Source organism: Limanda limanda, chromosome 6, assembly GCF_963576545.1.
Source record: "Limanda limanda chromosome 6, fLimLim1.1, whole genome shotgun sequence".
Classification (NCBI taxonomy): Eukaryota; Metazoa; Chordata; class Actinopteri; order Pleuronectiformes; family Pleuronectidae; genus Limanda; species Limanda limanda.
The window spans coordinates 8,255,680-8,271,325 of NC_083641.1; the positions used below are offsets into that span (position 1 = coordinate 8,255,680).

Consider the following 15,646-nt stretch of genomic DNA (forward strand, 5'->3'; position numbering starts at 1 on the left):
CATATACCATATCTAAATATGTATTTTTTTTTATCTTTAGTGACTCTTAAAATGTTTTTGCATTCTATATTTCAGTATCTGGATGCTTATTTTGGCTTTAAGCAGTGAACCGCTCCTATGGATAATGAGTTTGCATCACAAACAGGGTCGTTCCCTCCTCCACAAACTCAAATCCTTCACAGTTTGTTTCAGTGTCCTCCTCCCAGTCTTTTTGACCCCGAACATACATATATATATTTAGTATTATAAAAAATAAGTTATTGCGCATCCCAAAAAAAGTGCATTGTATATTTGAAAAATATCTCTTTCTTTTGTTAGACTTTTTCCTTTTTTTTCTTCATGATTCCTGTTATTTGAGGGAGGGGGGGGAGGAGCGATCGGGGGTGGGGGCGGGGGAAGAGAGAAAGAGAAGAGGAGGAGGGCGGAGAGATAAACAGGTAATGGAGGGATGTCTTGCTACGCGATGACCATGGGAACGTCGTCTGAGAAGCCGCTGATCATGGGAGCATCTTCATCATCATCACCTGGAGAGGAAGAGGAGAGAACAGAGCGGAATGTTAACTACAAGTTTGCTGGATGATTAATAAAAAGGCTTTTTATTAATACTGTACTATTCCATATATATTTCGTACTGTACATATCTTATTTATTTACATATTCCACTTTAAATATGCACAATACTCTGCACTTTTACTGCCTTTTTTGCACTTCTGGTTAGATGCTAGACTGCATTTCGTTGTATAAGTACTTGTACTGTGCAATGACAATAAAGTTGAATCTATCTATCTATCTATCTAGCTATTATTGAAGAATCCTACATATGATTGTCTAGTTCTTATAGTCGAAATATAAAGGGGGAAAAAAGACCTGAGAGTTTAACCCTGAAACATTCATGAAAATGTTCAAAATTGCCCAATGTTGCAATGTTACTGAAAAGTTTAAAAAAAAGTCCTTGATCTGCTCCTTAATCCACATGTGAATTAAGATTGAATTGGTTCTTACAATAAAGGAGTTTTATGACTGTCATAAAATCATTGAAGAAGAAGAAACAATACAAGTTACTTTGGCCATCTACAAGGGAAAGTTATAATCACTCTCTGTGTTCCAGCTTCTTCTCTGTCTCGAGAAGCGGGAAAACAGCTGATCAGTCATGTGATTTAGCGTTTCAATCTCCCAATGAGTACATTTACTAATTTTTTCGTTATTTACTCGTGTAATACTTCAAAATGCGCTAAAATATATGTTTATGGAAACACAGCATATAAAGGGAGTTTCTGTTATATATTTAACTTCATGAGTCGACCATCTATTCTCTTGTGTATCCAAACAACACATGACGTTCACCTCTTAATTTCTTTTTTGCCGTTTCCTGTGGGTGAAGGGAAACGACATGTGCCTTTTTAAGTCTGGCGTGTGATTTTCTCTCCAACCCCCAGTGGCATTTTATTTATTTATCTGCCCAGAATCTCCACCGTCTACACTTCAGAGGCAACCTGAGCAACCAGTGGGTGTTTCCAGTGCAGCCTAGTGATCAAACACAGATGGCTCCTGGACCCTACTGATCTCTTCTGAGTGTTTTCCTGGATGACCACGTACAAAGTAGAAAGTCTTACCCAGCTCATCCCCTGATGAGAAGATGGCAGAGCCCAAGCGAGAGTTATAGTGGGAGTTGGCAAAGGCTGTGAAATTGTTCTGCAGCCGGCGGTGTCGGAGGTAGAGAGCCACCAAGCTGCCACACACTCCGAGCAGCAGCAGGAAGAGGACGGGCACCACCACTGCTGCCATGTCCCCTGAGTGGCCCTCACTGCGGGAGGCGTCACTGGCACCTGGGCAAGTGGAAAGGAGCATTAATCGCATTAAGGGGAAATCAGGTTCACCGTCATCAGAGGAGTCAAGTAACAAAGTACAAATACTTAATCACCTTACTTAAGTAGAAATTTTGGGTATCTTTACTGGAGTATTTATTTTTCAGACGACTTTTAACTTCTACTCCTTACATTTTCCATAAATATCTGTGCTTTCTACTCCTTACATTTTAAAAATAGCCTCGTAAAGGGAACTTAATGTTAGGATAACAGATGATGACTGGAATGATGCTTGGAAAAGTGCTATAATACTGAATGTATGTAACCGAGTGAGAGCTATGCAACTGAAGCTCCTACCGAGGGTTCATATCTCTCCCTCTAAACGTCATAAATACAACCCTAATACATCTCCACTGTGCCCCAAGTGTAAGATAGAATTTGGGGGTCTGACACATTGTTTGTGGGATTGTAGAAAAATACAGCAGTTTTGGCAGGTCATAGGGAAGGATATTAATAAGATTCTGTCCATTAACAGTATTAATAACCCTTTATACCAGCTACTTGGTATATCTGACATGTCCATCACTGACAAATTTAAAAGAAGACTTTATCAGACACTTGCTTTTTGTGCTAGAAAGTGTATTCTTTTGAAATGGATCACAGATAAAGCTCCATCTAAGGCTCAGAGCCAAATAAACATATATGAAAAAAAATAAATAAATAGCCTCGTTACTCCTATTTCATTTTGGCTTGTTTTCATTCCGGTTTGTCATTGTTCAAAAACACACACAAATTGGGTGCCATGTTCCACCAGAGTCGAATCAAGATTACAATACAGGATTGAGCTCAAAAGTCTCAAGGTCTCTTCCAATAAAGGTTATTGATAACATTCCACTGAAGTTTGACTTTTTGCACTATTACAATACTTATTGGCAACTAGTTATCATGTCTTCCACTCCATGAAACGCATGTTAATGCTCAGTAGTACACATATGGTACTTTAATGTATTTGCATTGTAATAAAATGTGATCATTTTCAATGGGCATATATGCAGCTGAAACGGGAAGCCTAGTGCATCCCACATTTTTCAACATGACATTTTAATACAACCATACAAGGCCATTAGTCATTATGGCCTTTAGAAAAATGTTTTTTTTGTAGGAGGTGGTGTAGTGCATTATAGGCCCCTGAGACGCGGCTTAAGAGTTTGTCCTTAATGGGAAAAAAAATCCCCTTACATTACTTTTACTTTTATACTTTAAGTAGATTTGAAACCAGTACTTTTACACTTTTACTGAAGTAAAAAGCTTGAGTTGATACTTCAACTTCCACAGAAGTCTTTTTAAACCCTAGTATCTATACTTCTACTTGAGTAATGAATGTGAATACTTTTGAGACCTCTGACTGTCATACACACAGTATTGAATTGTGCAAACTCTTGTTTTCCTTTATGCTCCAGCTCACATTACAACATGGGGTTAGTACCTGCTGTCAGCTCGTCAAAGAGCAGCAGGGCTGGTTCCCCACACAGCTGACCACTGAGCAGGCAGCGGGCCTGCACGAAGAACGTGTAGTTGTGACCCGCCAGCAGGCTGCTGATGCGGAAGAAGTTCTCTGTGGTGTTTCCCAGGAAGGACGTCTGGTTGGTGATGCTGTCATGTACGTGCACTTCATAACCCTGTGAGCATCACGCCAAGAAAGTCAGAGGAGGATAAAAGGAGCATAAATGCATGGGGAAGAAAATCTATCCTTATGAAAACACTTCTGTTACTACTACTGTGCTTGCTGATTAAATCGCAGTACTAACACTTAACCACAAACCTTAACATCAAGAACATTATTATTATTATATATCATTAAGCTGTATTAAACCTATAAATCCAGCAGGCCTTTAGTAGAGTGTGAGAAGACTGTGTAAAACAGAAGTTGGTGCTCAGCAGCGTCTCACCCTGCTCTCGTTGAACTCCTTCTCTCTGACAGCCAGGCTCTTCCAGAGGAGGATCACATGGTCTTTCTCTGTCAAAATCTTCAGGGCCTCAGGAGCAGCAAGAGGAACTGCAGCAGAGGAGAAAATACTTCTTTAAGCAACACTGGACTCTCACTGTATCGTCTCTGTAAAGTTACTGCTTGTATTTAGGTGTGTTGGGAGCTCATGAAAGAGTACAAAGTATTACAAATATTACAAACTGTATCATGTTGTGCACTTTAATGTGACATATTTGATGAATTACGTGAAATAATGGAACACTAACACATATTAGAAAATTGGTAATAATATTTTTTTTCTAGATTGACTAACACGATGATTGATACTATTGAGTTGATTGACATGGCACAATGGCAAGCTGTATGATAGTTACTGCTCAGAGAGGAAAGGCATGAGACGCTGTGTGTGTGTGCGTGTGTGCGTGTGTTCGTGTGTGCTTGTGTGTGTACGACCTGTGCTTAGAGTGAAGCTGGCCTCCTTGCTCATGTTGCGCAGGCGGACAGAGATGCTGTACCGTCCTCCGGGCTCCAGGCCTTTCAGCAGGTACTCCACTGTGTTGTTTGGTGTGGTCACCTTGTAATCGAGTTCCACTTTACGGATCACGTCCCGCACGTGGACTGCATAGGTCTAGAGATGGATGAAGACAGATTCAGATTGCTGAGAGTTGAAATCCATCCAGTCTGACAAATGATTAGATCGTGTAGTGGTAAGATATGAATTGCTGAGTTGGGATGGGAAGAGGAGGACTGGAGCCTGGTGGAAAACAAACTTGTTGGAACTGGTTGTGCATGTCAACAGTTGGAGTTGGTAAGATGCACGACGGAAAACTAAGGATCAGTCATGGGGACTTAAAAGAGATGGAGACAAGCAGGATAAATGTCTTCAATTCTGAAATGTTTGATCCTTCCGATCCGTTTACCCTGACCCCTTTCATTTATTTTAACGAGGTTTTTATTGTTATTGTCGGACAGGAAGATGCACAGCTTCTTATCGTAGAGTCCTGGCGTTTAGTTCGGTACAAAGGCTGCTCGTTCCAGAAATCTCACATAGCAGCTCGGCAGCAGACTGTGTGAATAGCAGATGCACGCGCACCGAATGCCGCCTTGCATAAGGCTGTTGTGGGACCTTAGGATCAGGGTTAGGGTTCTGGATCAATGCCACATCATCAAGGCAAAATTGTGCACAGCATAGTATCCAGTGTCTCTGGCTGAAACAACCCAGGCTGATGTCACAAATGAGCAGCCTAGACAAACACTGAGATGCTGAATCTGGGATGCCAGAACTCGCTGCTTAACCTGCTGTAGGAGTCGTGAAATACAGTCGTGAAACATATACCAGTGCAGCCTCAATAAGAGACCTGGACCATCGAGGAAACCACATGGGAGCAAGTACTGGGCAGAGCTTAAACCTTCAACCACCCCAGTGGGTGAGAAATACAGGGGTGTCACTTTAGACTCTGACATCATGTATCTGAGAACATATTCAATGGAAGCTTACACTAAGTGAGGTGGAAGGACATTTTCAAAGATAAAAATAAGCGGATAAACGGGTTCAAGACCCGACAGGTTTACCGATGAGACATCCTCCTGAAGGATTAGAGACACCCTTCAGTACAGTGGTGAACATCAGCATTTGCCTATCAGATTCTCTGTTGTCTGTTCAACTCTACCAGGTCATGAAACTCCCTCCTGATCAGATTCCTGATGCTTATTGTCATGTATTTATCGTCACAGTAACATGAGACAGTGTTTTACCAGAGCGGTGTTTGGGGTGTCATAGGGCGGCTGCCACTTCAGCGTGGCCTGCGTTTTGTCTACTCGCACACGATGGAGGTTCCTGGGTGGCAGCCTCTCGTTGGGAATCATTTTCACCACAGAGTACTCAGAGGGCGGACCCAGGAAGGGTGAGACGGACCGCACCTGAGAAGAGACAAGAGAGAGAAATCACCACGGTGAAATGGGACAAACGAGGCAATCTGATGCTCCCAGTCACCTTTTCAATGACTTCTACTCCACTAGTGAAGATGCCCCTATGTGACCTGTTACCTGTGTATTATATAATTAGTCTATCCTACAATGACACCGACATTGACGGAAAGCACTTCACTTAAAATTGTCCACTGTATTAAAATGTCTGTAATGTCAATGCTTTTTTATTATTATCCTGTTTTTAATTTTCCTATAATGCTTTGTTTTATTTAGCCCCTAAACAACATTTCCACATTAACATCACCAGACACAAATGTATACAAAAAACAACAATGTGATCCAACGACATTAAGTTGAACTATCATCAGTTAAGTTGATAAAAAAAGTATTTAAAGGCAGGGTAAGCAATATTAATTCAATACACTTATGTTGATTCTGCCAACATCTCCTCACCGTGAGCGAGTTGTATGTTCTGTGTGTGTACATCAGTATTTGAGTGTCTGCCTCTTCAAGGGCCACAAACACACACTGTAGGTTGTGTAAAAGAGTTAATGCTCATGTCTGTGGTGGCTAATTCCAACTTGTTGAGATCCACGGTGCACTTTGGCAATTCATGTGGATGAACGTGGGGGGGTGGAGCTTCTGAGGGAGCAGTGAAAGGAGGGGGGTATTTGTTTTCAAATGTCAACAGTTACTCCCCAGACTCAGTTACTCCACCGTTACTTGGTGTATTCAATCCACACTTTATATTTCTGGGTAATTTTACAACGTGTTATGAACAGGAGCTGCTGTATTTCATACCAAATCAAATGGAAAATGCTGAATACTGAATACTCTGATGTGATATTGTTTTTCTAATGTGAGCAATAGTCATGGTTTTAAAGCTGTACTTGCAGTGAAGCACGTGAAGCTAAAATCTGTCTTCACTCATGTAGTCATGATCCGCTGTTCACTTTTCATTCCACAGCAGACAGGTTGTGGCGGAGCTGCAGATCAGATCATGTTTCCCATTAGCACCTGCATTTGTCGAACCTGACACAGAATAATTTGCTACTCCTGCTTTTTCTACTTTTTCTTTGTTAGGTGAAAAGACTGAGGACAATTTAGCCCTCCACCCACCCCCCCATTGTATCTTTAATCAGACGCCTCTGTTCAGACCCCCTGACTGCTGGAACAAGTTCATGCCAGCCCGAACCCTTCGGTGTGAAAACTGTGACTGATAGATGTGAATGATTTCATGTGAGACTTTTGTGGGTTCAGACATCTGCCCGGACGTCTCTGGATTGAGCTTTACTTCACAAAAGTAAAAGCTTCAGCTAAATATGAAAATGGTATCAGCACAAATTTTAAAAAAGACCTGGTTGCAGACGTCCAGGCTTTGAGGCAGCAGATGTTAAAGTGGATTCAAATAGTCTGTAGAGGATTTCCAAAGACTCACCAGGAAGAGATACTGTTCATCACTGTCCACGGTGACTGTGAGGCTGAGGGAGGTGGTGCGGACCAGGTGAGGACTCCGGTACAAATCCAGGAAGGAGGTGGCATAAAACACACCATACATCTACATACACCCACAAATAAAACAAAGTCAACTTGTAACACTTCTTTTTCCGAAGGGATATTTTCCCCTTGGTTTTACAAAATATCTCTGTCCAGAGGAAAACACTAAAACGACTATAAACTATGTATTGAATACCAGAGAAGAGCATTGATACCATGCTCAACCGTATATAGCAAGTTGGTGTTACATGTACACACAGATACAGAAAACTTCGGAAGGCATTTGTAAAAATCTTGTTCAATTGTGGACAAGAGGCTCACACACAGAGGAAATGTTCATTTTTAGGTCTCAGCAAAGTGAGAGAGCACTGGTCAGTTTTCTGGCTTTAATAAAATGACAATGTGTACAAGCAGCATCATGCAAGAAGTTTGATAACGTGTGACCCTTCTGGGTATCCAGACCCACAGGTTGGGAAACACACATAGTACAAAAAGTACAAAAAGTGAGTCTGAAATGGTATTCACTGAATATCTGCCTTTTTGTAGAGTTTAAAGTCAAAGTACAAAGAGGTATTTTTACGGAGAGATTTTGGTTCTGTGACCTACTAACAATGTTTTTGGAAAAATATGGATAGGTACCTCCGCCAAGGACGTTATGTTTATTTGTCATTTAGAAGGATTACGCAAAAACTACGATAAGGATTTCTACAAAACTTGAAAGAATGCAGTATGTGTCAGGGAAGAACCCCTCCAGCATTTTTATTTCATAAATGTGGTTCATATGTGGTCTGTTGGGCCTTGGCAGAGGGAGTGAGTGCACTTCTTTTTCTTATACTTTACTGTGTTGCAGTTCAGTGTTGTCTTTAGATTAGGAAAATCATTGACCCCCATTAAAAATCAGCTTTGTAGATCTGCATAAAAATACTTAAATGAATGTTTTTCATTTAATCGTGACAATTTTCATGTTTATTTTTTGTTCGACATTTTTATCAAGTCATTTCATGTCTTCGATAGATTTGTTTCAATGGTTAAGTGTAAATAACTGTCCCGAACAGGCTAAATGATGTGTAGTCACTGAGTATGTAGTACAACATAAAGAGCAGGTTCATATGCGAATGTTCTGGTTATTTTTTACTGTATCACATGTTTATAAAACAGACAAATAAATAAAACCTTAATTTCAAAATTTGTTATCGTTTCCTTGGACTGCATCTATGGTGAGTGCTGTACCTGAGCGGGGGGGCCTTTGAGGGTCCAGGTGCAGTCCACAGCTGTCTGATTGAGAGCCCTGGTTTTGAGGTAGGGTCTCTCTGGCTGCGTACCGGCGGTCTGATGATGGGACAGGGCAGTGGGACTGTCTCCTATGCTGGTGTGAGCCCACACAGCCACTTCATACATGGTTCCCGCCGTCAGGTTGGCAGCTGGAAACAGGCAGCACACAGGAAATGACTGGATTGAGATGATAGTCGGTGTCACTGTGTCACTTGAAATTGAAAGTGCACACGTATCTGGACAAAGACACATCGCCATTAAGCAGTACCTTTGAGAATCCCCTGTTTTACTGTGAAGTTCTTGCTCTCCTTGACGTGTTTGTCAAACTGCCACGACAGAATCACAATGTACTGTTTCACCTTGAAGAAACACAGGGAACCATCAGTCGTGTTCGGACACACAGAGACAGAACGCAAGCTTACGACCTGAGATGTTAATTTAAAGAGACTTACATCGTACTGCGAGTTCAGGCTGAAGGAAAGACTCATGGAGTCAGGGGTGATGCTGTCAGCGATCACAGAGGGGGGAGGCAGAGCTGCAGCAGGACAAAGTGGAATTAAATGAAAATTAAACCAACATGAGTTTCACATTAAAAGCCTTCCAGCAGCTGTATTCTCGTAGCCTCCTCACACAAAGAGTTTGCACCTATTGAGAAAATGTAATTCTTTCTGAGGATGTCTTCCATCACAATTCAGACTAAATTATTTTTCCCAAAGCATCTCGGACTTCAAGGTAAAAACCGTGAAGTTAAAGTAAGGGAGCTTTTATTTGAATTTTTTTCATTACCTATCACAGCTTTTAAAATAATTCATCATATGTTCAAGGTTGAAGAGTTAAATCTTCTGTAAGCTCGTCAAAATAACCTAAAGTGCATTTTGAGTATTTTGAATGAATGAAGGAACGAAGGAAGGACAGAATCTATGTGAACAGATTTTCATTCCATTTCTTCCAATGAGCACATTTCTTTTTGTGAGACAAAGTAATGGAAATTAATTAATGATTGAAAACTGAATGTGACCAAATTTTATCTGAACAGAGTGATGACGATGCCACAAATGTGTAAAATATCATTTGGAATTGACCCCAAAAGCAACTGGGAAGTTTTGTTTTCCCCCTGGTTATTATTGACCAAACTTCACTTTGAGAATTTATGATGGCCAACTAATCTTAATATTAATCTAATAAGGTTTTAGAGCACTTTTAATGACCGTGCCATGAACTGTGGTGAATTTATTAAGCCTTGTGGTTTAATCTGACCATTTTAACTGTGCTGGGAGAGGAGTGAAAACATGTGGGCGGCGGTTTGCCCAAGGAAGCTGCCAGCGGTTTTCCAGTTATGTGGTGAGGCTATTTCTGATGAGTTGTGAAAAAAATAAACTTGTGCTCTTCCCTGAAGGACACAAGCTTTGTGCACGGAGATCCAAACCATCAGATTCATCAGAAGTCCCACTATCCCAGTTTAAGTTACAAACACTGGTGTATCTCCAAGCACAGCACACCTGCACAACCTGACCTACCTACCTAACACCAGCAGGGGACAGTGTTGCACAGATGTTTAAATTGTATTTATGTGAAAGATGGACGAGTTACCTTTCTTAGGAGTGATGGATTTAACCTCTGTCCAGTTCCCCACACCTCGACTGGTCACTGCTGCCACCTGAGAATCATCATGTCAGAAACATCCACAGCTCTGCATGATAATATCAGCACTGTGGAAATCATAGGTTTCTAACCGTTTTATGATAGTAACAGAACAGAGTGTGTGTGTGTGTGTGTGTGTGTGTGTGTGTGTGTGTGTGTGTGTGTGTGTGTGTGTGTGTGTGTGTGTGTGTGTGTGTAGGTGACTTACCCTGAACCTGTACAGGTTGTCTGGCTGCAGCTCCTTCACCTCAGTGCTGGTTGTCAAGCATCTCTGTGATGTCCAATCAAGACTTCCACGCTCACTGTATTCAACCTGAACACACACATACACACACACACCAAAGAAAAGTATACAGTAGCTCAAATAGTTTGCTACAAACCTTTAGGAACACGCTGAAGTCAAATTTTATTTATACAGCAGATATAAAACAACCATAGTTAACCAGTGGCCGAACAAAAAAACAAAAACCACTTTATATATAAAAGAATAAATAGAAATTACGAAAAATAAATACAATGTTAAACATCATAATCATTCGTATAAAATATTGCACACTAGCAAATAAAATGAAGGTCTCAACCTGAATTGAAAGCCAGTGAGAAGAAGTGAGTCTTAAAGCAATAACTTAAATGTATCAGGGTTTGACGATCAGTCAGTCTTGGTGTAAGTATCGTTATCAGTAAATATTCTAAGACTCTAAGTACATGTAGTTTCTGCCGCATAACAAATGACTTACGATGTATTCCCTGATGAGGCCGTGTCCTTTGTCAGGAGGACTCCAGGAGACCTCCACTGTCCCATCCTCACCGTTATCACAGGACAGCTGCAGGTTCCGGGGAGGATCTGGCACTGAGGCACACACACACACACAGAGAAATTCATTATAAATTAAGTATTAATTAGATGAAGCACACTCAATGGGTTACATTTGTGTTAAACTACATCACTACAATAGTTAACTCCACAATGCGTATTCTTATTGCCTGCTCTCAGAAAAACAACAACATCAAGAGACCTTAGACGTGAGGACATGTTCCCTGACAGAGCCGACTATTTGCTGTCAGTTACCTGAACAACCCTGTAATTTAGAGACAGGGATAACAAGTGAACCCTCTCTGTTGCTTATTGGCGAGTAGTTCTGGGCTCTCAATTTCAAAATCATAAATGTACAGGTTAAAAGCCGGACTTCTTGGCTCTGACAAACAGGCGCTAGAATTATATTGACAGATTTCTCTATAAATTCAAAGGCTGTTTTGTTTATAATCTTCATTTGAAATGTAACTCCACATCCTGTGCTAGAGCTGTGACTTCTTCAGCAATTTTATGTGTTTACTTTATTGAAATAAGGTGAAAAGTGACAGCAATGTCCTGGTTTTAGCTAGAAGGTTATGATACAGACCAGTACAGATTTCAGATATGATTTCATAGAGGTTAAGTGTAAATACTGAGGTCCCTGACTCTCAATGACAGTAACCCAGCCTCCTGTACATCGGTCACTTGATCCTCACCTCCTTCTGGCGTCCTGACTCTGATCACCTCGTTGGTCTTGTGCAGCTTGCTGAGACACTGAGTGAGCACCTTCACGTGGTAGGTGGTGTCTGGCTTCAGCACATTCAGTTTGTAGCTGGTCTTGTTACTGTGAGTATCCATGATGGTCCACTGCTGCACGCCCACAAGTCTGAAGACAGAAACAAGAGAGGAGAGACATGAAGGGGCGTCACACGGCACTGGGCCAGGAGCATTGCTCAGCATTGTATTCTGGGCAGTGGGAGAAAAGCTCTAGACACATTCAACGGGTGAACTTCAACATTATCAAGAGACTGGTGGCAGAGGAGTTCACCTGTAGTAGATGAGGAAGTAGCAGGAATCCAGGGGAAGGTTCTTGGGACGAGACCAGGTCAGCGTGATGGCACCTAAAACGTCTGGTGTCCACTGGAGGTTCTGGACTTTGTAAGCCAGGGTGTCCACTGGTGGTGGTGGTGGTGGTTGGGGGGAGAGTTAAATGAGTTAAGTGGCATACAACGCAAGTGCACACTAACAACCAGTAGGTGGGAGCATTGCACCGCTATTAAACTACAACGGGTGGTGACACATTGGGGACCTCACTTTATATTTTTGACTGAAAAGCGAATGTGTTGCTCCGAGCAAACAAACGCAAAAAAAGATTTCATTGAAGGTGGAAGGATGGGAAGGACCCAGTGATACTTGGACAATGAAGTTCTAATCCTTTGGTGTGTTCTGTTCAACTATATCAGATAAGGGATATTTTGCCTATGTTTAATGTGATTAGTGCTTCTATTTTGTATGGGGAAGAGGCAGTGTTTCAAATATTTATGTTTGTGACATTTATTTAACAGATAAACATTGAAACTGTGCTGAGTCCCGCACGTGGTGAGACCTTGAATCTCTAGAAGAGCAATGCAGTGTGGCAGCTCTAATCTGTTAACCTGTGCGCTGAAATGAAAAGCAAGCAGTTCTGTGGCGCAACCGCAGCCAGTGTGGCCCGAACATTATAGTTCTTAATAGGGTTGCAAAATTCCGTGAATATTCAAAGTTGGAAACTTTCCATGGGAATTAACGGGAATATACGGGAATTAACGGGAATTAACCGGAAATGTTGTGGGTTATTTATACTAATTGTATTTACCTTGTCATATACAGACATAAATATAAACATTTTGTTTTATAATAGGCTGATTTTAGCCCTGAGGAAACTTTGGGCACTTGACTATATGCTTCTGCATCTATGTGTCTGCTGTACATTAAGAACTTCTTAATGTACAGCAACTTTAATGGTTCATGTGTGATGTTTTAAAGTATGTTATCATGAAGCATCTGCATCATCTAACATGTCCAGTTTGATCAACTTGGTCATGGTGACAGTCAAGGTGTAGAAGTGGGGACCTACAGGTGCAGTTGTCCTCGTCGCTGTGGTCAGAGCAGTCCAAGAAGCCGTCACACAGCTCGCCGTCCAGCACACAGGCTTCACCATCAGAGCAGCGAGTCCCGTTGGCACAGAACAGAGGCCCACGGGTGGCTGAGCAGCCACGGGAGGTGAAACAGAGAGAGCAAGATTGTATTTTTATTTGTGTTATTGCATTGTCTGCAGCTGAAATACTACACTGCGCAGTTTCAAGAAAAAGTGTGTGACTCCTTTACTACTTGTTTTTTCTTCTCTAGTACAGACAAACACAATGTGCTCATGTTAATGAAAAACAAACAGACGTTATCCATTTAAGCTAAATACAAAACAAGCACTTGTACTAGCCGAATCTAACCAAGCCCGACAGAATAGTAGTGGAGCCTGACCTGAACCGGACAGGCATTCAGTCCGAGCTGGATCGATGCCTGATATTTTCACAAATTTCAGGCATGTGTAGAGTAAAAAAACAAGTAGAGCCAACATGACTGAATCGGACCTGAAGCCAAATATCATTTTGAGATTTTTGTCCAAATCCGGTGAGGGCTCAGGTCAGGTAGCCACACTCTACTAGCTTCAGATCAGAGCTGCACTAAGCTCAGGAGAAATGTTTTATGATTCTATTAACAGAACTGCTTCAGCTCAGACATGTTGTTGTCTGAGCCAGATCATATATTTAGTCTGTTGTGAAAGTCTCTACAGAGAGTGTGTGCGGTAGATTTACTCCAGTGTCTAGTGGCATTGCTCTGCTGCACTAAACATTCTGTTTTGGTATAATTTCCACACAAAAAAGAAAAGGAAAAATAATGTGTCCCTGGGTTTGCCAACTCCTGACCATAATTTACAGTTTATATAAGTTCAGGTCAGGTAAACAAGTTGGCACAGAGCTGCAAGTTTCTTTTATCATTCAACATTAAAAATTTGGTCATTTTTATCCTACAAACAAAACTAAAGCTGATCTCAAATTATTCTCAGGAGATATAATGGTGTGAATAAGACTCACATTCACCGAATATGTATATACACATCTAAATCTAAAAATCCATCCTGCATCCTTATATCAAAAACATTTTCTACACCATCACCGGTGAGACTCACGGCAGTGGGCTTCATCAGAGCCGTCCTCGCAGTGGCGCTGTCCATCGCAGCGCTGCCAGTCGGGGATGCAGTGGGGGGTTCGGCGACAAAGAAACTGACCCCGACTGCAACGACCAGGAGCTGGAGAGGGTTGGGTGGGCACCGGAGCCTGCGTCACACTGCCATTAACTGCTGTCGGGGAAAGACAAAGTACAGAAGCTTAAATAAGATATATTGCTGAGCTCCACAGATAAACATCCAAAAATAAATACATTTATCAAGAAATGACAAAAATATGACCTGTGGAAACTGCTGGTGTTTCCTTTTTAATGAAGAGGCTTTTCTGTTTTCTGTTTCTATCATCTGAAGTTCATAATAATAACATATGTGTGTATTGTATATTTCAACATATTTTTAAGCCTGTCCTGGGAGTGGAAGTGGTGGTGCGGCTACAGAGCGATAAAGAGCTTCATGTACTATGAGGGAACCAGTGGATACCGATCAGCAGAGCTGGTACCTGTGGGACATCCGAGCTCGTCGCTGCCATGGGGACAGTCCGCGTAGCCGTCACACACCCAGGTGTTGATGATGCAAGCTCCAGAGTGGACACAGTGGAAGCGGTTGGGGGCGCAGGTAGAGGGACCAGGGGCCACAGTGTGAGGAGTAACACCGCCTGCAAAGGTGGATATTCAAGTTAAACGATGGCCCTTTTCACATTTGACTGAATAAAACCTAATTCCCATAAGGGTTTTGTTGCTATTAAAAAAGAAGCAGGCTTACCTGTACACTGGGCCTCGTCAGACCAGTCCCCACAGTCGTTTTCCCCATCGCACTTCCACCACGTGGGAATACAGCGTCCGTTTCGACACTCAAACTGGAAATACCTCGAGCAGCCGGGAACTTCAGTGGGAGCAGCTACAGCACACAGAGCAAATGTTAGCATCAGATAGCTAAAACTCTCCATTTTAGGACCAATTAGTCAAACTAAATATCATATGCACACAGTGTAAGCTGGTGAATTTATATTTTTTGCATAAAGTCTTCTTCTCTCACCACAGTTGGCTTCGTCGGAGTAGTCGCCGCAGTCGTCCATGCCGTCGCACTTCCACTCCAGGCTCACACACACTCCGTTGGCACACTGAAAGGTGTAGGCGTCACACACTTTGCCAAACTCAGACGATGTGGCTGACAGGAAAGACACAAGAGCATATTCAGATGACTGGTTTAATTTCATTATCTGTAGGTGACAGAATTGGTGCAACAGCTTCACGACAACAGGGCTCCGATAAATACAGGTAGAATACAGCGAGGTAATGAGACACAATGACACAGCTGACAACTAGAATGTCACTCAGTTAGTAGAAGGCATTCCTCCGCCAAGGCCCAACAGTCCTCTTATGAAACCCAGTTAAATTCACTGGATCTGGATTTTCACTTAGGTCTACCAAAATCAAATCAGTTAATCCTTGAGTCCAAGTGAATATTTGTGTGAAGAAATTCCTTCAAGACATCGGGAA

The 15,646-nt window shown here is 41.9% G+C and overlaps 1 protein-coding gene across 2 annotated transcripts in view; it reads right to left on the reverse strand.

Moving 5' to 3' along the window:
- Positions 1–372: 372 nt before the first annotated feature.
- The window catches only part of sorl1 (sortilin-related receptor, L(DLR class) A repeats containing), a 68,291-nt gene continuing 53,017 nt past the window's right edge, over positions 373–15,646 (reverse strand). The window contains exons 29-48 of one of the 2 annotated variants that reach the window (XM_061073334.1): positions 15,183–15,314; positions 14,910–15,044; positions 14,647–14,802; positions 14,151–14,318; positions 13,041–13,169; positions 11,973–12,099; positions 11,641–11,810; positions 10,869–10,981; positions 10,340–10,444; positions 10,081–10,147; positions 8,943–9,025; positions 8,759–8,849; positions 8,449–8,639; positions 7,160–7,279; positions 5,548–5,712; positions 4,246–4,420; positions 3,755–3,861; positions 3,292–3,484; positions 1,614–1,826; positions 373–524 (exon numbers count right to left, since the gene is read on the reverse strand). In XM_061073334.1, coding sequence (XP_060929317.1) covers positions 457–524; positions 1,614–1,826; positions 3,292–3,484; positions 3,755–3,861; positions 4,246–4,420; positions 5,548–5,712; positions 7,160–7,279; positions 8,449–8,639; positions 8,759–8,849; positions 8,943–9,025; positions 10,081–10,147; positions 10,340–10,444; positions 10,869–10,981; positions 11,641–11,810; positions 11,973–12,099; positions 13,041–13,169; positions 14,151–14,318; positions 14,647–14,802; positions 14,910–15,044; positions 15,183–15,314 — 2,708 coding nt within the window. In that variant the 3' untranslated portion in view covers positions 373–456. Of the gene's footprint in view, positions 525–1,613; positions 1,827–3,291; positions 3,485–3,754; positions 3,862–4,245; positions 4,421–5,547; positions 5,713–7,159; positions 7,280–8,448; positions 8,640–8,758; positions 8,850–8,942; positions 9,026–10,080; positions 10,148–10,339; positions 10,445–10,868; positions 10,982–11,640; positions 11,811–11,972; positions 12,100–13,040; positions 13,170–14,150; positions 14,322–14,646; positions 14,803–14,909; positions 15,045–15,182; positions 15,315–15,646 lie in introns of both variants that reach the window. The other variant, XM_061073332.1, reaches the window with a different exon arrangement.